We start from the raw sequence: 22,953 nt of genomic DNA on the forward strand, positions 1-22,953 counted from the left end.
GGTGGAGACGTGGAACTGTGGAGTCTTTAATAAATTTTCCAGGCGGCTCTTAGGCAGCCAGCGTGGTGTTACGAATCAGTGCTGAAGCCTATTTTTTACCCGTTAGGTTGATGCTCTCTGCTTCTGCTGCACATCTCCATCACCAGGGGCGGGGGGGGGGGGTGCTCAGCTGATGCTGGTAGAGGTCATTTGTCATCACGGTGACCCTTGGGACCGCTTCCTGGTGTCTCTGTCGGGTGCTGGCGCGTCACTTCAGACAGAGCCTCGGGATCAGAAGGGGGAAGGATGTGCAGCAATCTGAGAGCAAAAGTGAGACGAGCCAGCGGCGTGAGCGCGTAGCTCGGCGGCTGCAAAGGCAGAGGACACGCGTGGGAATTGAAAACCGAGAACTGAACGGTGATGGAAGTTAACTAGGTTCACTGTGGTGATCATTTCGCAATATATACAAATACCGACTCGTTATGTTTTACTCCTGAAGCTGATTTGTCATATGTCAGTTATATCTCAGTTTTAAAAAAGAGAGAGAGCGAGAGATCTGAGAAGACAGGAAAGCCTGAGTTCTCAGCTTCATAGTGTTTATAACATAAAAATTTTCCATCAGCTGTGTCTGAAGGAATTAAAAGTAGGGCTGTGGCAGTGGTCACTGCGGAAGGGACCCAATCCTTTGTGCCGCCCGGCAGGAGAAGTAGGACAGGCACATGGCTGCCACCGCCACGTCCTGGACGGTGACTGGCCACTGGGACCGGCGAGGCGAGGAAGGGCCCGCAGCTCCGCCAGCTTTGGCCTTCAGAGGCCGCTTCTCGACTCCCCTGCTTCCCTCAGAACAGCTGACACAAGAGAGGCTGACAGCCCCAGTCCCCGCGTCCCTCCCCGGCTCCTCTGTGCCCAGACAGCACAGCGGCCCGCAGGGCCGGCGTGGCTCGGGCCGTGGTGAATGGGAGCCGCTGTTTGTTTCCACTGAGAAAGTTCTGACCCGCTTCCGGAGCCATCGCCATGGAAACAGACCTTGGAGATAATTGAATGGAGCCTCTTTTCCTCCGTCTCCCTTCTCCCTTTCCCCACACCGAGGCTGAGGCTGTCAGGGGCCGACTCTTTGCAGCCCGCCTTTCCCTGCAGGTGTCTGCGCATTTGACAAGAACAGCAAAGGCCCGGTTCCTGCCAGTGACCCCATGTGCACCCCATACCAGGCGGGGTGGCGGTCGTTTTCATAGCTGTTCTTGAGCGGAGGCCCGTGTACTACGTGTCCTGATGGCCGTGGCCTTCCACGGGGACGTGTCCATCCGGCCGGCCCCACATCTCAGCCACAGTTCCTTGCAGAAGAGCCTTTCTTGCACCACAGATTTCTTACGTGTATGCAGTCAAGTTTAAAGGGGAAGTAGAAGGGAAGTGATTTGGAAGTGATTTTGCTTCGTTTACAGAATAAGTAGCCAGCATATGGTATTTTTCTCCTTTTATAAAAACTGCCTTTTGGGGGTGAAAACAGTGGGCTAAAAGTCCTGTTTTATTTTGCTTTTGACAATAATTCAGTAATTCTTAAAATATAAAGACCTAAGCAAAATTTAAAATTCACATCGAGGCCATAAAGGAAAGGCATTGGTTTTCACTGGTTGCACCCAAAGCAGAAGAGGACGTTAAGGTTTCCTTTCGTTCAACACCTTCGTACGCCTACCGAGGAAGCGTCAAAAATCGGTGCTTGACCTGTGTCTGTGAACGCCAGTGGCCAAGTGACAAACTTAAATTGCACTTTCATTGCCAATAAGAAGAGAAAACGGACACCGTTTTGGCTTGAGGCTCACAGTTTCGTCCCTGGTACCGTGAATCCAGTGGTGATTCAGACAGGAGAGGCCCTTCCTTTCCTGAATCAGGTGTTTTAATGGGGTGAAAATCGGGCTGGGGCCAGAAGAGCCGCGTTTAAGCCCCAGCTCTGCGACCCGCAATTGGATAAGTCACTTACGAGAACTTGCCAGGCATCCTCTTCTTTATCTGTATAATGGGGCTGTTTCAGGGTCTCCGTGAGCCCGACATACAGTGAGAGCTATATGAACGTGCTTGGTAAACCCAGACCAATGCTTTGTAGAAGTTAGTCATTTTTAGTTCTTAACCACTGAATGCGTTAGGATTGTATTCAGTCGTACGTAACCGAACCTGACTGCGGAGTTCAGGCAAATGGGGGCATATTTTTTCATAGAGCAAGGAGGCCAGAGGTGGGTACTTCAAGGCTGGTACAGCTGCTCAAGGAAGCATCTGGCCACTGACACTTAGCCTCCAAGGGGGTATATGGGGAAGTAAGTGTTTTAACAGGGTATCCTGCCGCCCAAACCAAATCTTGGTTCTTTTAAGAAAGGGGGATATTGAAATGGGAGACAGCTAGTCCTGCCAGCTATAGTTACTCATTCAGCTGGTCTTTTTTTCTGTTTTTAAATTGTATTTATTTTGAGAGGGAGTACGTATGCACGCATGCACATGCAAGCAGAGGAAGGGCAGAGAGGGAGAGAGAGAATCCCAAGGAGGCTCCACACTGTCAGCGTGGAGCCCAGTGCGGGGCTCGATCTCATGAACCGTGAGATGACGTCCTTGAGCCTAACTCAAGAATCGGACACCCGACCGACTGCTCCACCCGGGCACCCCAGCTATTCTCTTCTTATAGCCCGTCAATATAAAGCACCTCGTGATGTTGTAAACGCCTGGAAGGTACGGACCACGTTGCATACATTTCCCTTATCAAGCTGCAGAGGGCTTCATTATCCACACCAAACAGTAGATACCAAGCAAAGAAAATCATTGTTGGTTGTTTTCATATGAGAATGGTCCGTTACTGAACTCCCCGAACTTAGGTAAACGTACTGAACTTGCATAAAAAAATAGTATCATACACCATGTGGTTGGTGTGTCATAGGAATATTCTGATTAGTTACTAAGTGTTCAGGACTCGGGAAGGCGTTTGTAACTTCTCAAGGCTGGAATATACATGGTTACTTTCAGTGGTGTTATAACATCAAAGCTGCCATCCCTACAGCACGTTTGTATCAGTTTTTTGGATAGGCCGGGCCCATGGAGTGACAAGCAAAGAATAACATGGCCCAGATGGAGAAGAGGAGACCCACTGGGAGGGTTTCGGAAATCTTGGAAGGTGACGGTATGCTTTCCCGTGTCTCCTTCTCCCTGCCCTGAGCCCACATCTGCGGGCTGGTGCAGCTCTCCACCCTGCCCGTTGTATAGTCCCGGCCCGAGAAAGGTTGTAGCTGAGACACACCCAGGCTGTGGCTCTCCACCATGGGCCGGGGGGATGACATTTGGCTCATTTTTAGGCATGGGACTTAAATTTCTGCGGGTGTCCTGCATCATTCACTTCTGGTACAAGTTACCATTCCACGGATGAAGGAACACGGATCTCTTTCAGTCTACCTTTGGGACGGATTTTCAGACTCAAAAAAGCCTGTTCGTGGCCTGGAAAGCCTGTTGGCCACCGCTGAGGTGCCAGGGAACCAGCCCCTTACATGTCAGAAAGCTGAAGTGTTCTCCGAGAAGGACCGAGAGAAACTTGACTCCACAGGGAGAGCTGGTTGGAGGAAAAGACCCGCAGTCCTAACCGCTACATCTTGTTAGTGACGCTTCACATGTACAAACAAACGTGTTCTAAATACCATACAAGTTATAGTTCACCGAAATCTCCAGAAAACCTACGTGATAGGTAATATTGTATCCCTTTTGCATATCATGAAACTGGGATTCACCGAGGCAAAGTAATTTGTCGAGTTACTGGTTGGTAAATGGTACGGCTGGGCTTTGCACATGGGAGGTTGGGCTCTAGAACCCCACATCATGAGCCAAGGTATTAGGTAGCTGTCTGGGCGGGGGTAGTGGGCTGTAGAAAATGTTCACGTCTGCCCACCTCTACCTTGGCATCATATTCAACCGCTGGTGTGTGTATGTGCGTGCGTGAGTGCTGTTCTAAGAAAAACATGGGTTGCTTTTGTAAACTGTAATCGAAAAGTAGAACAGGAGTCACTATGTCCATCCTAGCTATTTGGGGGAAATTAATGTTAAAGAGAGAGGGATAGGCTTCATTTGCAGCAGAAAAGATCACGTGTGGATACCTAGAACTCCCATGTACCTGATGTCATTAGCGGGGGATTGAAGCATAACAAAAACGATTGTTGGTATTGTTAGATTGTTGTTGCGTACCTAGATTGACTGTGTCTCTTATTTTTCCGAATAAGATCCCCTTTGGAAACGTCTCCTATATAATGACTAGGGTCACCTACAGTGATTCGGATGGCAATTGTCCACCAAAGATATCATTTAAAAAGGGGGGTAGGGCAGAAGAAAGTTGAAAATGTCAAAACTCACGGCTGGAAGTATCAAACCTTTTAAATGGCCTTTCAGAACTTCTCAAGCGCTTGATCGGTAGGGTAAGAGGTCCTCTTCAAAGTGGAAATAAACGTCGGATGGTACTGTTGTTTGGAGATCGTATATCCACACATCACTGCCATTTCTTTGGGAGAGTTGGTATCACCCGATGGGTGGGTCCAAACCCATTTCCTGTGGCATATACATCCATACTGAACATCTCTTCAACGTCATCAAAAAATTATTTCGTGTACCCTGTGCCGTATGAAAGAATCCAAATCGGTACAGATCTTACTGTTTAAGGAGGACAATAGGTGATCAGCAAATGGGAATATTATGATGCTGGACAATGTGGATGAAGACCCACTGATGTCATATTCAGTCATTGTGAGAAAAACAATGGATGTGAGAAAATGTGAATTGCTCGTACCGAGTGCAGTTGAGAAGAGGAATTGTTATGGCCATGTGGATTATTTGAGGGAAGTTAATGCTAAAAAAAAATTAAAAGGAGGAACTGTGGCAATATAGAAACTAAGCCGAGCACAGGGCCTAGTGGCCATCGTTGGTGGAATGAGGGTGGCAGGGCTCTGGGCAGAGACCGAGAGTGTTCATCCTTTGGGGTCCGGTGATCGTTATAAGAGGTCACCCTGACTGGGGTCTTACCAGTTGCCAAGTTCATGTGATTCTAACAGCCCGTTAAGGTAGGTGCTGATTTTACCATCACTACCTGACATGAGAGGGAAGGCATGGCTTAGATTTGTGACCGCACTGTCACGGGTGTGCCTGACTCTGAGTGTGTGAGTGCTGAGCATGGGCTGTGTCAGGCTGTTGCCTTGGATTTGGTCCTTCCGACACCTGCCTTGATCATTTATGAAGGTGACCTTGCAACAAAAGCCAGAAGGAGAGACTGGGAATAGGCTGAAATGAAAGAAAAGGCCTGTAGGCATGGAGTGTTTTGACCAGGGTGACAAAGTGTCACCAACGTTGTCATTGATACTAAATAATCTTGGAGCTCAAAAAATACACCAGATTTGAGCAACAGAATTACTTTCAATCCTAGCCAGTAAGTTTGCAAGTTAAGTTCTATTATGTGCCAGCAGCTGTTGGCAGGGAAGGGCCAGATCTAGGGTGAAGGAAGAGAGACCCCTTGCTCCTTAAACCTGCCTGGCGCTGAGAGTGAGCAGCTCTAGCACGGTGGACCCCTGTGTCCCTCCTGCCCTGGCCCTGGTCCCATGGGGTCCCATGGCTGACCCGTGAATTTTTATAGCAGACAGTAGATAGCGTAAACAGAAATTTGTTTTATACGTATTTTTATGAAATAGGGGAGATATGCTCCTATGATGAAAAATATCTTCGATATCCAAAGAATAATAAGAAATACCAAATTTAAGGAATTACCTATTTTCTACAAAATGATTTGTTACGAAATAAGCAAAATGTGAATATAAGTAGTTAGTCATATTTAAGGAAGGCATGTCAACTTAGAAGAAATAATCAGCATATAAGAAACCCATGAACACGTAAGAAAAAATCAACTACTCTAAAGCTCCTCAACCCTTTCAGCTTCTTTTCCCCTCCCACTCCCACGCACAATTCCATAGCACAGATGTCTCCGTCCCTTTTCTGCGTCTTGAGGAAAATGCTACTGGCATTGGGGACCGCCTTGGCAGGCCTGGGATGATGCAGGAAGGGACCCAGACACAGCAAAAGCCCTGATTCAAAATTCAGCAGGAAAGAAACTAATGAAGAAGTGAATTTCCGGAGACTCAAGATAAAGGAAACTTAAAAATCTCTTAAGTATAGGTTTTCCAGTAACGTATAACACATGTTCCATTCTTAGAAATTAGGTTATTGCTTCTCGCGCGCGCTCTCTCTCTCTCTCTCTCTCTCTCATAATGAAGTTTTCTGGACAGCCCATCAAAACAAAAACATGAGGTCTATTTTGGGAACTCTTTTTTATGTTTGGGCATTTGTTACACTTTGCTTGTGTGCCGGAGTCAGTATGTTGCAAAGAGACGGGAGTTGCCTTTGCCTAGAGGTACCTGAGACTATTTACGTAAATGGACATAAGAAGAAAAATGAGCCTGAGCCAAAGTACGTGGCCTCTTTCCTGTCAACTCGCAGACAGAGTCTGCACGAGCAGCATAACCCGATCCTGCTCTTGAAATACTTGGTTCTAAGAAACTCCTAGGCCACGTTCACATTTGGTGTTGAAAACATGCTCTGTCTTCCCCGGTTCTTCTGAGCCTATCATTTTAGTAACTCACCCAGCAACAGGGTTAGGACGCGTGTAACGTAATACGAATTTCTGTTGTGTAAACGAGAAACGATAGGGTGATGTGCCTGGGGCGCTGGACTCCGGAGTCAGAGATGTGGCTTCTAAACCCACTTAGGCCCCTGCCTGGCTCTGTGCCCTTATCCGGATTATCGCTCCGTAGTCTCGGGATCGGCGATCGGGTTGGCGATAAGAGTGTTTTCTTTAAGAGGTAGAATTCCACGCAAATGTAAAGAATCTCCTTTGGACCTTTGTCTGTTGCTCCTTGTCTGTGGCCACCTGGAGGGCTCTACTGTAAAGCCACAGACTCCAGAGAAAAGAAAACAGAGCAACCTAGAATTTACCCTGTCTGGCATCTGAGGCAGCAATATAGCTTGCGTAAAACCGATTTTAATGTTGTTTCAGCCGGGAAGGGTGAAAGCGTGTTCCCGGTTTTCCTTCTCCGCACGGACTCCTCCTCCTCCGTCCCGCTGCCTGCTTCACCTTCTTTCCCTGACCTCGAGGACTGGGTTGCCCTTGAGCCCAGGCCTCCTGCCACTTCTCTTCATTGTGTTCAGCTGGTCTTCTGGCTTTAAATGTGCAAGTGATTTCCAAATCCTGATCTCCAGTCCTCAGCAATGCCCGTGAACTCTAGACTCGCATTCCCTACTGTGTCTTGAGTATCTCCACGGGGATGTTGAAGAAACACCTCAAACTTCCTGTGTGAGAGGAGACCTCTTGCTTTCTTCCTCCGTTCTCTCCCTACCCAGCCTTCCCCACGGGGGTGGGGCACATGTCATGCCAGCTCATCATTTAGGGTCTCTGTTCACCTCTCCCCTCTTGAGAGAAGTCTTTTCTGTCCATCCCACCGAACATTCTCCCCCCTTCTCGATCTACACCGCCCACCTCGCTTCTCGCCCATCCTGAGCTCTAAGAGAACAGAGATCTTAACCTGTCTTATCTACTGCTACATTCTCAATGCCTCAGAGGATGCCAGCCTCATAATGGGAGTTGGATGAATGTGTATTGAAGGAAAGAAAGAATGAATGAGTGAGTGAGTGGGTGAAAAGAAAGGAATGACGCATCTTAACAAAGAATTCGCTAAAGATTGAGGTAGGATGAAAGGAATTGGTTAAGTTCAGGGATGCTGTCCCTTATTTTCTTTTTATTATCTCATTCATAAGTCGTTTATTGAATTTTCTTAAGTGAACGTGAGTTCAGAGAGGGCTAAAGTAGCTTAGGGATCGTGAGGAAAAATATTTACACTGGGGTCTAATAGTTATTGACGTAAAGGTACTTCTAAGATCAAGTTCAAAGACTAAATGCGAAACTCGAATTATTCAATGCTTAAGTAGATGTTCAGAGCGCAGAGGGATGCTAATTATTGCGTCCTCATCATCGAAACCCAGAAACCCACGCTGAGGTTCCCATCCCTTTTACCCTGTTGACAGTGAAAGTGATGGATAGAAAAGGGCTGACGAACCTGCTTCCAGCCTGTGGGTCCCAGGCCTGTGGCGTCTGGCCGCAAGAAGGAGGTGCGGTGAGGAGGCCTCTTTGGAACTGACTTCTGAGCATTAATTTCTTCCACCAGGAGATCAGCAAATGACCCTTTCCACCTGCTGCCATCCAAATTTGGAATTTGGTTACATCATGGGTTTTTGCTCCTGCTGGATAGATTTTATAATCCGTCTCAGGGAGAAAGATGGCATTTCGCATCACCTGCTCTGCCAAGCCTCTCTTTGCAGGGACAATTCACTGCGTCCAAATTAAACTTCATACGATGCCGTTTTCCCCCTTTGCACATTGATGAGTTGGGGAGCCTCACACTTATGAAACACTGGCTTGCTGTTCTTTGGCCAGTGTCTAGATTGTGAACTCGCAGAACGTTAAAAATAAAAATTCCCATTTGTCACCGCAAGATGAATAGAGGAGCTGCAGTGCCATCTGCTGGCCATGTGGGGAAATGCACGCAATCACTAGTGGAAACACGTTAACGAAGAGATCGAGAGTGCAAACCTGAGGATAAATTTTAAATATGTGTCATAATTTGAAGAGAGTAGATAAAAATAAAAAATTAGAAGCTAGAATTTTATAGAGGAAAGCACATTTATATCTTGTGATAGCTGTGTGGTAGTGAGAACTTCTCTTTTTAGGCAGTGTGGGTTCTTGAGTATTTTTATAGTAGAAGACGTTCTTATTTTGCAGGAAGAATGAAAAATGGGTTGGAAATAGAAGTTAGCCTTTGCGTTTTTTTAAATAATAGGATAGAGTCCATTTTGCATACATTTTATCCAGAGAGGAAGAGCTCACCATCTGGGAGAAAGACAGCTGGGTTGCCAGTGACGGGATGACTCTGTTGGCCTCTCACCAGCTGGTGGAACCTCGGGCCACTTCTGGGGGCTGAGTGATGAACCGTCTGACTCTTGATTTCTGCTCTGGTCATGATCTCATGGTTCGTGGGATCAAGCCCCACATTGGGCTCTGCGCTGACAGTGCTGAACCTGCTTGGGACTCTCTCTCTCCCTCTCTCTCTGCCCCCCCCCCCCCCCCCACTTTCACACACTCTTTCTCCCAAAATAAATAAATAAACTTAAAAAAAACCCTTTAATTCAATAAAATTCCTTACAACTCAGTAAGGGTGTATTATCCTAAATCAGCAAAGGACTAAAGAAAAGCAATGTTTCTTGAGGCCATTTTCCCCATGAAAAGATTTCTTCTAGAAAAAAGCAAAAGTTCACGTATTTATAGTTTATTACATAGTTAAGCAGTTGATCAAGAGCTGGGGATATTTGGTATCTTTGATCCTTAGCAATTAGGTCAAGACTCTCCTAGTCCTTAGAGTGAGTGAGTTTAAAAATAAATGTGGCACTCTCTTTGCTGTATGCAGTAGACAAAAGTCATAGATGTCTGTGCTGGAAGGTCATGACCAGTTGAGGTAAGGTGGACTGATGCATATTACCATGACTTTGAGCTCAAAATGCGAGAGTAAAAAAAAAAAAAAAAAAAAACAAACCCACAAAACTTAAGAACCCAAACTTTAGCTCAAATATTATTTCTTTAGAAAGGTTTTCAGCCTTAATCCCCAGCCAACTGGCCAACTGTCTATAGTTTGTTCTTCAGCTGCCATTGTGCCTTGCCTGTAATTCTGTGGCTCTGAGCGCTTTGACTGTACTGCTTCTGTTCCTTCTTTTCTTCCTCCTTCTGCACCCCTGCCCTCCCTTCCCCTTCCTCCTGCTGTTCCTTCTCCTTTGCAAGTACTTCTCATTTGTTCACATTTTGTCACCCTCCCTACATCGAGAGTCCCATTTCTTCGTAATCATCCATATACCTTACTCGTAATAGCATTCGGTACCTTTTTGCTGAATGAATTAAAAACTGAAATGGCTTTTTAAATATCTTCAGTCATTTTCATTTTTGTGTGGATGGGAGGGCAGAGAGTAAGTAGATCCTTGGGGCTAAATCCTGGCGCAATTCGATGATGAGGTAGATTTTCCTTATTTTCTGTGTTCACAGCATCTCAGTAAGGGGAAATCATGACTTCAGACCGAGCTGTGGTCCTCAGCAAATGAGAGGATGCCTCCCCTACTTCTGTTCTTAGCACCCCCCGCCCTCCCCTCATCAGTAGGAGAGGTTTGTTAGATTTGTGTGCTAGTCGGAAACAGTTCTCTTCTCTTATTGAGGGTTTGAAGGTATTGGTGGGGCCTGAGCCTCTGTGCTTAGCTGGCAGCCAGCAGTCAGCTAGTATCCATGTACCTGCTCTAAAGAGAGATGGCCCATCACAGGTGACTCTGCGTGACAGAAAGGCCCTTCCTGCCCTCTCTGGTCACCTTCAATTCGAGAGGTCGTTTCAGCTGTAAGGCGGGCAGCAGATCGCCATTTGCCTATTCTGCTTCTCTTCCTCTGACCTCTTCAGGGTAACACGGTTCTAGACTCCCGACCTCGGTCTTCGCATGCATTCTCACATCCAGGAGAGTTTTGTCAGATGCCCCCGCCTTCCTCCCTGGCAGAGGAACTTGTATTGGGAAGATTCAGGTATAAACCCCTGAGTAGCTGTGCTTCTGTGCGGAGGCAGGTTCCTTCTTCCTGGTTTTCCCTGTCAGCAAGTGGACACTGAACTCACTTACCCTCTAGGCTTCGGACCCACGTAATGAAAGACTGCGCTCCACCTCTACTCTGACCTTTTTGAGAGAACCCATTTTACCTTTCTTTGATTTCTTCCCTTCTTGCTTTAAGTCGGTGTCTCTCCATGTGTTTGCAAGAGAAACGCTTAATTGATTGGTTTGGGGCTGTGTTCGTGTTTCAAGGTATTTTGGCTTTTGTCTGTATCCGCAGTCACAAACGGGCAGCCAGGGTAGGGTGGGGTGTGGGCCAAATTTGGTGCCCAGACATGTATTGATTAACTTGGACACATTTTTACAAACATTGAATTATTTGCCGTCACTGGAAAATGTGGAGCTCTCCCCCTCCTTTTTTAAAAAAAAAAAAAAAAGCAGATTTCCTGGCTTCTCTTCGAACATAGAAAGATCTAGCAAGGCGGAGAGCGTGCTTGTGAATTGTCAGAAACCAACTGCAGAAACTACGCACTGTTGTCCCCCCCTTTTGTTTGGAGCATCTGATCTCCTACATTCCTCGTACGGCTGACCACTTTACTCACCTGCTGGCTTAAGGGGCTGGCATTGGTGTTGGGTCTTGATTTTTATTATTATTTGCTTTGTCTTCCCCACTTACACAAGAGACTTCTCGACGGCGATAACCTAACATGTAGTTCATAGTTCACACAAGTGGATTATCCAGTGATCATCTAGTAAAATCCATTCCCTTCATTCAATAGAGGTCTTACCCTGGAGTGAATCTTCACTACATGTTGACCAATGGGTCATGAGTGTGTTTCTAGAAAAGCCGCAGCTGGCTAGATAAGGGCAGTGGTAAACACCCTATCAGAATTCCCCTGACTCTGCTGGTGGTATTGATGCTGGGTCAGACGAATTGGGAGGGTTTTCAGTTCTCACACTAACGCAAGGCTCCCTGGTAATCAGACTTTTTTTTTTTTCTTTTTCTAGGAGCACTCTTCCTAAGTCAAACTCAGAAGACGGCTCTGTAGGTCAGTACTCCTTTTCTTGGTTTAATGACTTAAAAGAATTTTAATACTTTATAGAACATACAAATGGTGAAAAAACAAAAACCATAAAGAATCTTTCCACCCAGAAAGAAACACTGTTAAGATTTCGATACATACCTTTCCTTTCTTTTTTTTTTTTGCCCTGTATTTGTGTGGGCTTTCTTTTAAACATAATTGGGATCATACTCTACATATTATAATTTTTTTGTATTGAATAGGTCCTGAGCATTTTCCCACGTTGATTGAATATTCTTTGCAGTAAAAAAAATTTAAATCTGTATAATATTCCATCATATTGGATGAGCCATAATTCAATCAACCATCGCTTCTTTGCTGGACGTTTAAGTTGCTTCTAATTTTTGCTCTCAGAGAATTGACACTATCCTAAAAATCCTTGAACCTATCCCTGATCATGTCCTTAGGATGAATTCTCTGATTTGGAACTTCTGAATCAAATAGTATGCACAATTAAGGTGTTACATGTCTTATATTTCCTTGATTATAAAATCCAGTCTTGATTTAGTAACACCTTTTCTGTTTGGGTCAGAGTGAGCCTGGTAAGGTCGATTGTGATCAGGAGCAGAAGTGCTCAGATCAGGTTTCGACTTGGAGTTGAATCGTGACCCTTCCAAATCAGTGGTTATGGCCTTGGGCAAGTCTCTTGCCTCCTGAAGCCTTGGTTTTCTCATCCACTAAATGGAAAACAATAATACATCATGTTCCTTGTACATATCAAATGAAATAAACCATTAGCTAGCAAAGTGCCTGGGTATGGTAAGTGCTCAATAAGTGTTAGCTATTATTTATTTTTTAATTTGTACCTCCATTTTGGAAGCATTAAAAGAGAGGAAGGTGGTGGGGGGGGGGGAGTATACCTTCCAGTAAAAGAAATACATTATGATCCCTAATTGCCCTAGAGAAAGGTTGCCTTAGTGATAATCCTACCTCTGCTTTAACCCTGCGTGGCTGTTATTTGCTGCAGTGTTTAGCCAGAGACAGCAGGTGCCATCAAGGTCACTTTCAAGATTGTGAGTACATAGGAAGTCTCGGCCTAGCTGGCATGGGTTTTATCCCGTAGCTCCAGGGTGTATTGGAACTTAAATGAGGGCATCTTGTTGTGACACATGATGCCTTTTCTAGCCTGGGAGCCCTGTGGACACGGGTTTCCACACGTCTGTTTTGTGCCATATCGCCTGGCACCACCAGTCTAGACTGTGGAGACCCAACAGCGCATGACTCCACTGGGTCCTGTTTCCAGTGGCCGCAGAGCAACCAGACACCAAATGGTGACAGTGACAAAGCCTCTGCTTTGAGCGTGCCACGTCTACGTGAGAGCTGCTCCTTCGTTTCATTTTTTTTTTAATTTTTTTTTAACGTTTATTTATTTTTGAGACAGAGAGAGACACAGAATGAATGGGGGAGGGGCAGAGAGAGAGGGAAACACAGAATCGGAAGCAGGCTCCAGGCTCCGAGCCATCAGCCCAGAGCCCGACGCGGGGCTCGAACTTGCGGAGCACGAGATCGTGACCTGAACCGAAGTCGGACGCTCAACCGACTGAGCCACCCAGGCGCCCCTCCTTCATTTCATGTTTATATAAAGACCCACTCTGTTCTTTTTATGTGCTCGTTTCCTTTCCTTTTGCCTTTTCAAAGGTATTCTGTATCAGTGACGATCAGAATCCTACCGAACACTGCAGATGTCTGGCCACGGCAGTGACATTGTTGTTAAGACAAGTGAGACTGTTCCCAGAACCGTCGGGGGTTGGGGGGGGAGGGGAGGAAGGAGGGGTCCCATTTGGGAGAGGTCACAGCAGGATCGCAGTCTGCTTTTCTTGTCATGGAACCCTGGGTAGCTGCAGATAGTAGGTCGCCAAGTAGCCCGAATGCTAGAGGGGTGAGAGTCTCCTCTCCCATCCCGCCCACACCATGGCTGCACCCACGAGCCCTCCACACCCTAGAGAAGGCATGCAGGTCAACCCCACAGGCCCATGGGACCAGCTCTGTTGACTAATGCCCACGGGACATGCCAACCATTCTGTTCTCTTCATTAAATCTGCAATAACAGAACGAAGTCAAGATGGGGATCCACACCAGGGATAACGGCAAAACAAAGTTAACTTCTTAAAGCATCCTATTTGTGGTCTGGTCAAAATAATTGTGGCTGAGACCAGAGGGGGAGAATCTACCACAAGCCAAGACAAGGCAGAATTAGACATCCTAGTTAGACAACATCAAAGCGAATATAAGAATGTGTGTTTGGCCTGCCTTTTTGATGTTGCTTTATTTCTCATCTTAGCCCCACTGCACCATTACTTGCTGCTAGGAAATTTGCATTTCTTTTAAACAACTTTCTAGGCATTTCCAAGTCTTTCACAAACTAAAAGAGAAAAACTGTCTTTTTGTGAAATCAAAGTATTCTTATAAGCTTTGAATTCTAAAGAAGAGGCTACTTTTGTTATTAATGAATTTATTGCTTGTGCCTCCCTCCCCCCCACTTTTGTTTTTAAAGGAAAAGGAGATTGGAAGAAGAAAAATAAGTATTTCTGGCAGAACTTCCGAAAGAACCAGAAAGGAATAATGAGACAGACTTCAAAAGGTACTGTTACAGCTGACGGACAGTAGGTCCCTTTAGCTCTCAAATGCAGGGAAGCCCTGTGCCACTGGTCTAACTGCACGCTAGAGTGTCAGTGACTCTTTGCCTGGGCTCGTAAAGTCTTCAACTTCTCTGACATTGCCTTCATTACTTTAAGACTTCACCCCAGTAGTGTTTTTTTGTTGGTGTTGTTTTTAAATCAAAGAAAATAAGATGAGAAGAGTGGCCAATCTTCCTTTTCATAGGTCTGACGGCAAAGACCAAATCTTTTGTTTTCTCGGTCGCGCCAACCTCAAGAAGATCTTGACCCTCCCAGATCTATCCTAAAAGGGTCTAGAAAGGCATAGCATTTGTTAGGGTTGGACCCACCCCCCACCCAGTCCTGCCACTTGGGGCCTTTGCAGTCTTCTGAACTTGCGACGCTTCTCTGTGGCAGGGACAGTTACGGGGTTGGGAAACTCTAACGGTCTGACATCATGGGAATTTGCCTGGGCGGCTTTGTGAAGGGAGTCCTGCCCTCCTCTTGGCCGTGTCTTTGTTGTTGTTTATATAGTAAGTAAATATGTCGTCCCTTTGCGGCCCCGTTATGTAATTTATGTTTCCCCAGTATTCAGAGAGGGAACAGAAACAGAAACAAAGCCACTTCTGGATTCCGGTCCAGCCGAATGAGGTTATCATGAGATGAAAACTTTCAGTTGCTCACCAGTGACACTGTTTGTTTTCTTTTACAAAGTCGTAGCGTCCTACCCTGTTCAGAATGCTTCCCCAGTCATCGGGACACACGGAAATGAGAAAAGCGGACAGGGACAGCACGTACACCGGTTAGCGCACCTGGGTCCTTGGCAACATTCGGTGGGGTCATTTCAGTTGTCCTGCCATAAAGCTAGGACGCTTCGACATTGCCAGTGTTTCCTTTTGGTACGCACCCAGGATCACTTGGGATGCAGAGTAAGCCTTGGATCCCAACAAAGTCTTATTTAGAAAGAAAGGAAAGGAAAAAGAGAGCGAGAAAGGGATGGGGGGAGGGAGGAAGCCAATAGTTTGCTGGCGCGTGTGGATTTAAAAAAAATAAAAACCATACAAAAACAAAAACAAATCCAGCCAGCTCCCCATCGTCCCCTCCACCATCGGAGGCGACACAGATAGTAAAATGAATCAAACCAGCAGGCTTGTCTCCTCACCCAGCACACACTATTATTCTTCCGGACAAGTAGATGAGTGGCGAAGGGAGCGTGAGTGGTATTTCTGGACTGATTGATTACAAAATGGAAATGAGATAGGGAAACCCGGGGGAACGTGAATTCCAGGGTTGCCCCGACTGCAGCGGGTTCCTGCCGATCTGCGGCCGGACTCTTGTACTGTCCCTCTAGACCAAGGGCAAATTTAGCCATAGCCCAGCATCCTAGTGACACCGAAGCTGGCAAAGTATGCGCAAGAAAGACCGGGCAGGAGAAAGATGAGCGACCAGAGTGTGGGCTTGTTCCCAGTCTGTGCATTACAGCCTCACACGCTGACCAAAAGCACACAAGCCAACGTGGCTCACGTATATTACAGGCAGCGGCCATCCGTTGGCTTTGCGGGGAAGCACTTTGGAAGGATCCTAGCGAGGATGGCCCCGAGCAGTTCTGGCTGCCTTCAGTTTTGAGTGGCAAGCTGAGTTCCCTCCCAGTTTGGATGCGTGTTTATGACGAGGCTTTCAGATGTATACATATATGATAACCTTCCCTCCAGTGAACCAAAATGCCGCATCCCTGCGATTGTATTTATTTGTGCTTCTCCTGTGAGGAACGACAGTCGCACAGTTTAGGAAGAATCTAGGGTCTCACCGGGCTGTAGGTCTTGTTCTGCCGCTGACTCTGTGACCTTCAAGTTCTGTGTCGTGAAAGAGGGGTCCCTCCCTCCCCTCCCCAAAAAACTTTCCTCTTGTTCATATTTGAAATGGAAGGACACAGAGGACCATAGCCAAAGGAGCTTTGGAATGCTTATCGGCTCTAAGCAGGTCTTTAAATTAGGTCTCCATCCCCCGCTGCTATTCCAGACTTCCTGTCAGCTTTCTTCCAAAACTCCTCTGCTAGACCCTCCATCACAAAGGCTCCGATCGTTTTGAAGGGTCTGTGTCTATGGTAACGTCCATAGGCTCTCGGAGCCTGTTTCTCGATAAGACGGACTCGTTGGCTTATTCAAAAGTAGCCCGTTACTGCTTCCCTTGCTCCAGTAACGTACCATGCTACACAGCGCCCTTGAATTACCTCCTTCTCTAGCCCGGAACGAGCGAGGAGCTTTCAGGATTAGCATTCTGTTTTCTCTTGTTTCTTCATTCCGGTCTTTTGTCTTCAATCTCTAGGAGAAGATGTGGGCTACGTTGCCAGCGAGATAACAATGAGTGATGAGGAACGGATTCAGCTGATGATGATGGTCAAGGAGAAGATGATCACCATTGAGGAAGCACTTGCAAGGGTAAGAGCATAGATGATTTGGTTTACATTTGTGAGTCCTTGGCCCACCTGACATGGAAAAATGTTTGGGGACTGCTGAAGCCTGAATGTTTACGTCCGCCCTCCCCCACAACCCCCAGATCCATATATTAAATTCCCATGCCCAATGCCATGTTATTCGGAGGTAAAGCCTTTGGGGGTACTTAGGTTCTAAGGGTGGAGTCCTCATGAATAGACCGAGTGAGCTTATAAAAGAGGCCCCAGAGAGTTCCCACACCCCTTCCCCCATGTGAAGACCCGTGGTGAGAACATTGCTGTCTGTGAACCAGGAAGCAGGTCGTTACCACACACTAAATCTGCCATCCCCTTGATCTGGGACTTTCTAGCCTCCAGAATGATGAGGAATTTCTGTTGTTTTTAAGCCACCTGCTCTATGGCAGGTTGTTATCGCAGCTGTAGGGGACTAAAACCAGTGCCTCAAAGGGTACAGGAATAGATGAAAATAGCGTTTTGATGATAACTTTGGTGGCGGTCATCAGGTACCTATGTCATCGGATAAAATACTGATTCCACTCTCTTTACTTAATACAAGCATTCCATGTTGTAAGTTTTGATTTCCATCTTCAGCGACTACATGAGTAAATGAATGGCAAATATTTTTGAGCTGTTGTGGACCACTTTAACGAGGAAAATGACTCTCTGAATGCCATTGCAAAATTCCCAAGCCTCATCAAAAGATTGATAAGAACATAATAAGGACAAAAAATTAGTAAATAAAAAGCCGAGTAAAATTTAATATAGGACAACCATTGCAAACGTCGGTTCCGTAAGAGACTATCACAAACAAGACTTTGAATAACCTAAAAGTTAAGCTTTAGGTCTACTTTAAACTTTTGCTTCCTTTTATTTCTAAGTAGATATTAATTACAGTTTAGTGTGGCACCCACTTTTTGCTCAGAGTTAAATAGAGCACTAAAAGAACCTAATTAACCCTTAGGGTACTGAGGTAGCATTTGTTACTGAGGTCACAGTTATTAAGAGATTTCCTACTTGGTTGTTGCCAAACCAACTGACTGATGGACTCTTGGGTTTCCACTTTGATCAGCTGGTTTGGTGCTGTGTAGGCAGTGATAAATTCGGCAGGTTTAGAAACAAACGAAAACTTTTAAGTCACCGAGGAACCATTTAATGTGTTAAGACTAGACCACGAAGTAGAATCTTAAAGACCTGAAACCTTGAAACTGTGACAGGAACCCTCAATTTAGTTTAGTGTACCTGACTCTAAACCTCAACAGTTTAAAAGAAAAAAAAAAAAAAGGTTTAATTTATTGCTGAGAGGAGGGGGGGGGGGGGGGGGGGGAAAGCACTTGAAAGGAATGGGAGGTGGGACTGGGTGTAGCAGGAGGCCTGAAGGCCAAGGCCACCTTCAGACGCCCATCTGCTGACTTCTCTTGCTCCGTCGACTCGAAAAACTGGAGGTGACCTCGGCCTGCAGTGTCCCTGGTGGACCAAAGTAGTGCTGGGCCAGCGATGGAACAGATGACAGGTGCCAACCCCTTGTCCTTGCTGCACATCCCCTTTCACACTCAGCCCGGTCTCCCTCCTCCACCACCCCTCTGGCCACCTGGCCCAGCTGCCAGCGGAAACACAGAGTCCTCTGTGTATTTTCTTTCCAGTTCCGTTCCTTGAGCATGGCATGGCATTTGGGGAAATATCCAACTGGATGCCTAGAAGATACATGTGAGAAACACGAACCTGCATTTAGTTTTACCGCGACAGGCGAGATGTTTACTTCTGGGGAGAAATGCCGCCTGCCTTGCCCTTTTAATCATAAAAATGAAGATCAGAATGCAGACGATGTCTACAGTCGTCTGGCCACACCTATGTTTGGAAAGGGAGTTGCATGGGATGTACCTAATCCAGTTTTCCTGGGGCAGAAGAAAATATTAAAAGTGGCCTTGGGCCGCCTGGGTGGCTCAGTTGGTTGAGGTTCTGATTCTTGATTCCGGCTCAGGTCATGATCTCACGGTTCGGGGGTTCGAGTCCCATGTCAGGTTCCACGCGGACAGTGGAGCCTGCTTGGGATTCTCTCTCTGCTCCTCCCCCGCTCATGTGTGCGCACACGCGTGCACTCTGTCTCTCTCTCTCTCTCTCTCAAAATAAATAAAAACTTTCTAAAAAGCGGCCTTAACATGGTCAGTTTTAGGTAGCACATTTCTCCCATGCAAGTAATAATCAGGCCTGACCCTGCTTGGCTTCCGAGATCAGGCGAGATCGGGTGCGTTCAGGGTGGGAGGCCCGTAGACTAGGTGGCACATGTCTCTAGTTTGAAAAGCAACAAAGGAATATTTTCAAAGGTGGAGAGAAAAGTTAATTCGAAGCTCTGTCCGAGCCGATCATTTTACCAGCTAGCCACTGTTTACAGGAAAGGAAATCAGAAGTTAACGCCACGCGAAGGTGACACGGCGGTGTGTGCATTCGGGTGGAGAATTTAGCCTTGCCGTCCGTCTGTTCCCAGGTGGGCAGCCTTGCCGACTCTCGGGGCAGAGCTCCATCAAGAGGTCAAAAACATTTTCTGTAAGGCGATCCAGAAGCACAGGTTTTGGTGAAGAACAAAACCGATGACGTTCTCCAAACTTTACGAGATTCTGCACGCTAAGATGGGTGTCCTTTGCCAGACGATGAAGTAGCAGGGAAGCCCTTTGGCCTGCCCTCGATAGGGCAGCATACGTCTTCAGCTACTAGTGCCTGGATGGGCTGCTGCATTGGCCAGAGACCGCACACTTGAAGCAAGACGTTATTTAGAGCAGATAATAGTCTGTGGAAAGGATCTGCCTCTTTAATGACCAGGTCAAGGAGCTAAATTTACTTGGTCGTGGTATTAAAAGAAAACCCTTTGACTTGAACCTCTCGATGAGAATGGTCCTTCAGGACATCGGGTGTAGGTTTCTCTCACTGTCAATCAGACACCTTAAGACCCGTGGGTAGAACGTCTAAATGTTACCCCTGAGGGGACGACCCAGGATCAGGAGAGAAATTTGCCTGTGAGCTGTTTGGAGCTGGGAGTATCCCCCGGTACATCCTTGTATTGGGAGCATTTTGTGTAATGTCAAAGACAGGTTGGTCCGTTATGCTTTGTTTATATGAATTTGATCTCATTGATGGATGTTTTATACACAGCCATGATTCACACACCTGAAAATCCCAGTTGTCGATACCAACTGAGATCAAAATGAAAAAGGCTACAAGGAATTAATATGTGAAACACCACTGTAAGCCGCAAAGCAGCATTTGAAGAGAATGACCTTTGTGAAACAACTCTGTATTTTTTTGAATGTGTAATGTAAACAGACAGTGGCTTAACTTAGGGTTTTTATATTTTGTTAACTGAATACTTCCATCAAATCTAATGGCACTTCAAACATTTTCTAATAGTTTTGTGGTGGATACTTACTACATATGCTTTAGAGAAGTCAAGCTTATTAGTAAAAAAAAAATTGGGAGGGGTCTAGGTAATTAGCATATTCTATATAATACAACTTCCAGGTGCTAATTTTTTAAAAAATATATATTTTTTTGAAGGGGAGAGAGACAGAGTGTGAGCGGGGGAGGGACAGAGAGAGAGGGAGACACAGAATCGGAAGCAGGCTCCAGGCTCTGAGCCATCAGCACAGAGCCCAATGCAGGGCTCAAACCCATAAATTGTGAGATCATGACCTGGGCCGAAGTTGGACACTTAACCAACTGAGCCACCAAGGTGCCCCCCAGGTGCTAATTTTAAAAGCATATGTAACTCTTGGTAAGTAAGTTCAGGGTGTTCACATCTTGGGATAGTTCTGAGATACTTGGAATCCACAGGCTATTCATTTATCGGGTACTTTTTGTGATGTGTGAGGATGGGTGGGTAGGGAATAAACTCTGTTCTAAAGTTTTGGCTAGAAGAGAACTCTCTTGCTTTGGAACAGTAATGCTCAGCATGATGGAGCTATGTCGTAGGAAAATATGTCCTTTGACATTTTACCTGGAAGCACTATCTATAGGAAATTGAGGGAGACCTGTAACCATGATTTAATAATCATATTTCCTAAAATATAATTATCAATACAAAAGACTACTCATGTAACTTGATCCAGTTACTAAATATTACATATTTATCCATCTTGAAAACATGTGGCTGGTTCCATAAGGTCGTATCTGTGTGAAAGTCCTAAATAAAGTCTTTGGGGTTTATTAAAAAAAAAAGGGTGGGGGGGATCAATGTTTGTTGCTGACTTGACTGCTGCTAAGTGAGGGAAGGTAGCAGAAGAGCCAGAGGAAAAATCTGGACAGAGATGCGATTTTAGGAGAAATCTAGCTTCAGAACCATCCCCTAGGGAGTAGGGAGCCCTGGAAGGTGAATTGCCTTGTAAAGTTGTCCTGCCAGAGAAAGAGAGGCTTAAAGCTGATTGGGGAGGAGGAGGCAGCCTTCTAGATACCTCTGGGAAATGAATCCTGTCGACCACGGAGAGTTCTCCAGAGAGAATTATAGGGTGTAGATGTGAGCCCAAATCCACAGTAACTGGGGAAGTGATGAACAATTTTGTCAACAGAGTCTGGGCATCTGGTATACCAGAGCTCACACTTATAAACTGGGAACCTATATATATTATTAAATTATTTCCTTGCAGCAGCAACTGTGATCAGTCACAGAGATCTGGACAACTACAGAGGCTTATGGAGAGAATCCATAGGAAAACAACAAAATGATTGTGGGGTTTTTAAAATAGATCCCATGGGTGAAAAATGGTAAAGATCTATCTCCAAGAAGAAGCAGAAAAGAACTTAATCACTGTCTCCAAGTATATGAAGGATGATTAAACAACATCTCTTCAGGATGTACTGAAGAGTGTTTTGTTTTATTTTGTTTTAATCTCTACTGAGGACAGAATAAAAGGAAATGAAGTTAAATTGCAGCTGGAGGGGATTTAGATTAGATATAATATAAATGTTCTTTTCTTGTAGAAATGGGACATTTTAGTATCTCCTCAAAGGTTTTAAAAATAGAGTAAGCATTAACCTACTAAAGATGGCCATCCCTCTAGGAATCATGTCCTAGACTTCAAGTATGAGCAAACTATGGGACTTAAGAAAATAGGATGTGAAAGGAGTATTTCCTCCTGAGACAGACACACACGCATGTGCACACACACACACATACACGTGCACACACATACTTCTGTCATTGTTTTAAAACTGTACATTTGCTTTAAAAGATCTAAGTTCTCAAATGAAATCATCAATTGTCTTTCTTCCATGAAGTTATATTTAAGTCAGAGCTTCTTTGGGAGCAAAGTGGAATATAAAAAAGTATATATATATGTATATAAAATCAGGTTAGGTTTTCCCCTTGTAAAACGCACTTCAAATTCTTTTTAGAGATCCTGTTTTATAACTCTAAAACGTAGAATTTTATTTTTTAATTTTTTGTAATGTGGGGGAGGGGCAGAGAGAGAGGGAGACACAGAATCCGAAGCAGGCTCCAGGCTCTGAGCTGTTAGCACAGAGCCCGATGTGGGGCTTGAACCACAAACGGTGAGATCATGACCTCAGCCGAAGTTGGACACTTAACCAACTGAGCCACCCAGGAGCCCCAGGAAAGAGCATTCTCCTACATAAATGTACTATAAAGATTAGAGTAAAAATAATGCCCCTAATGTGCTAAAATGATATTAAATGTACTAAAATGTATTAAAATGATATTAGCAAAGAGCAAACGCTCAAACTCTTGGAGTTGATGTGAACCTTGAGTTCTCTTTGATCTGAAACCACAAGGGTGGTGATAATACTATGCTCATACTGAGTCTGTTGCATGCGTTCGGTGTGCTAAGAGTTTTGTTGTATTAAGTGATTGTGGTAGTTGTTTCGTGAGATAGTTTTCCGTCATCCTCATTTTCAAACTGAGGCACAGAGGAGTTACGTAATTGGCCCAGGGGTTCCCGATTGGTTCTGCAGCCAATTAATCACTATGATCTGCCTTCCGCAGTCTGTCTCCCGTCACAAGTATGCACAGAAAAGAATTTCCTGGTAGGAGTGATACTTCAGAAAGTTGCTTTTCCCTCGAGGGATATTGTCAACATGATGACTTTGCTATATCTGTGTAGCTCCTGTAGGTTGAAGACCATCTCCTGGGCTATTAGGTCAGATCATTCATTTCTGGTTTTCT

The 22,953-nt window shown here is 45.5% G+C and overlaps 1 protein-coding gene, 1 long non-coding RNA gene and 1 pseudogene across 6 annotated transcripts in view; 2 read left to right on the top strand and 1 right to left on the bottom strand.

The window, feature by feature from the left end:
* Positions 1-22,953, top strand: part of SASH1 (SAM and SH3 domain containing 1) — a 312,995-nt gene that overhangs the window by 219,902 nt on the left and 70,140 nt on the right. For 4 of the 5 annotated variants that reach the window (XM_049654504.1, XM_049654503.1, XM_049654500.1 and 1 more), the window contains 3 exons: positions 11,665-11,705; positions 14,233-14,319; positions 16,661-16,773. In XM_049654504.1, the coding sequence (XP_049510461.1) occupies positions 11,665-11,705; positions 14,233-14,319; positions 16,661-16,773 (241 nt within the window). Of the gene's footprint in view, positions 1-4,629; positions 5,052-11,664; positions 11,706-14,232; positions 14,320-16,660; positions 16,774-22,953 lie in introns of those variants that run through there. The other variant, XM_049654505.1, reaches the window with a different exon arrangement.
* LOC125938999 (uncharacterized) lies at positions 7-4,450 on the bottom strand. The gene is made up of 2 exons (XR_007462884.1): positions 4,368-4,450; positions 7-297 (listed from the first exon to the last, which is right to left on the bottom strand). It is a non-coding gene; the product is annotated as an uncharacterized LOC125938999 (long non-coding RNA).
* LOC125938997 (lanosterol 14-alpha demethylase-like) lies at positions 16,784-20,346 on the top strand (annotated as a pseudogene).

Source organism: Panthera uncia (assembly GCF_023721935.1).
Source record: "Panthera uncia isolate 11264 chromosome B2 unlocalized genomic scaffold, Puncia_PCG_1.0 HiC_scaffold_24, whole genome shotgun sequence".
Taxonomy (NCBI): Eukaryota; Metazoa; Chordata; class Mammalia; order Carnivora; family Felidae; genus Panthera; species Panthera uncia.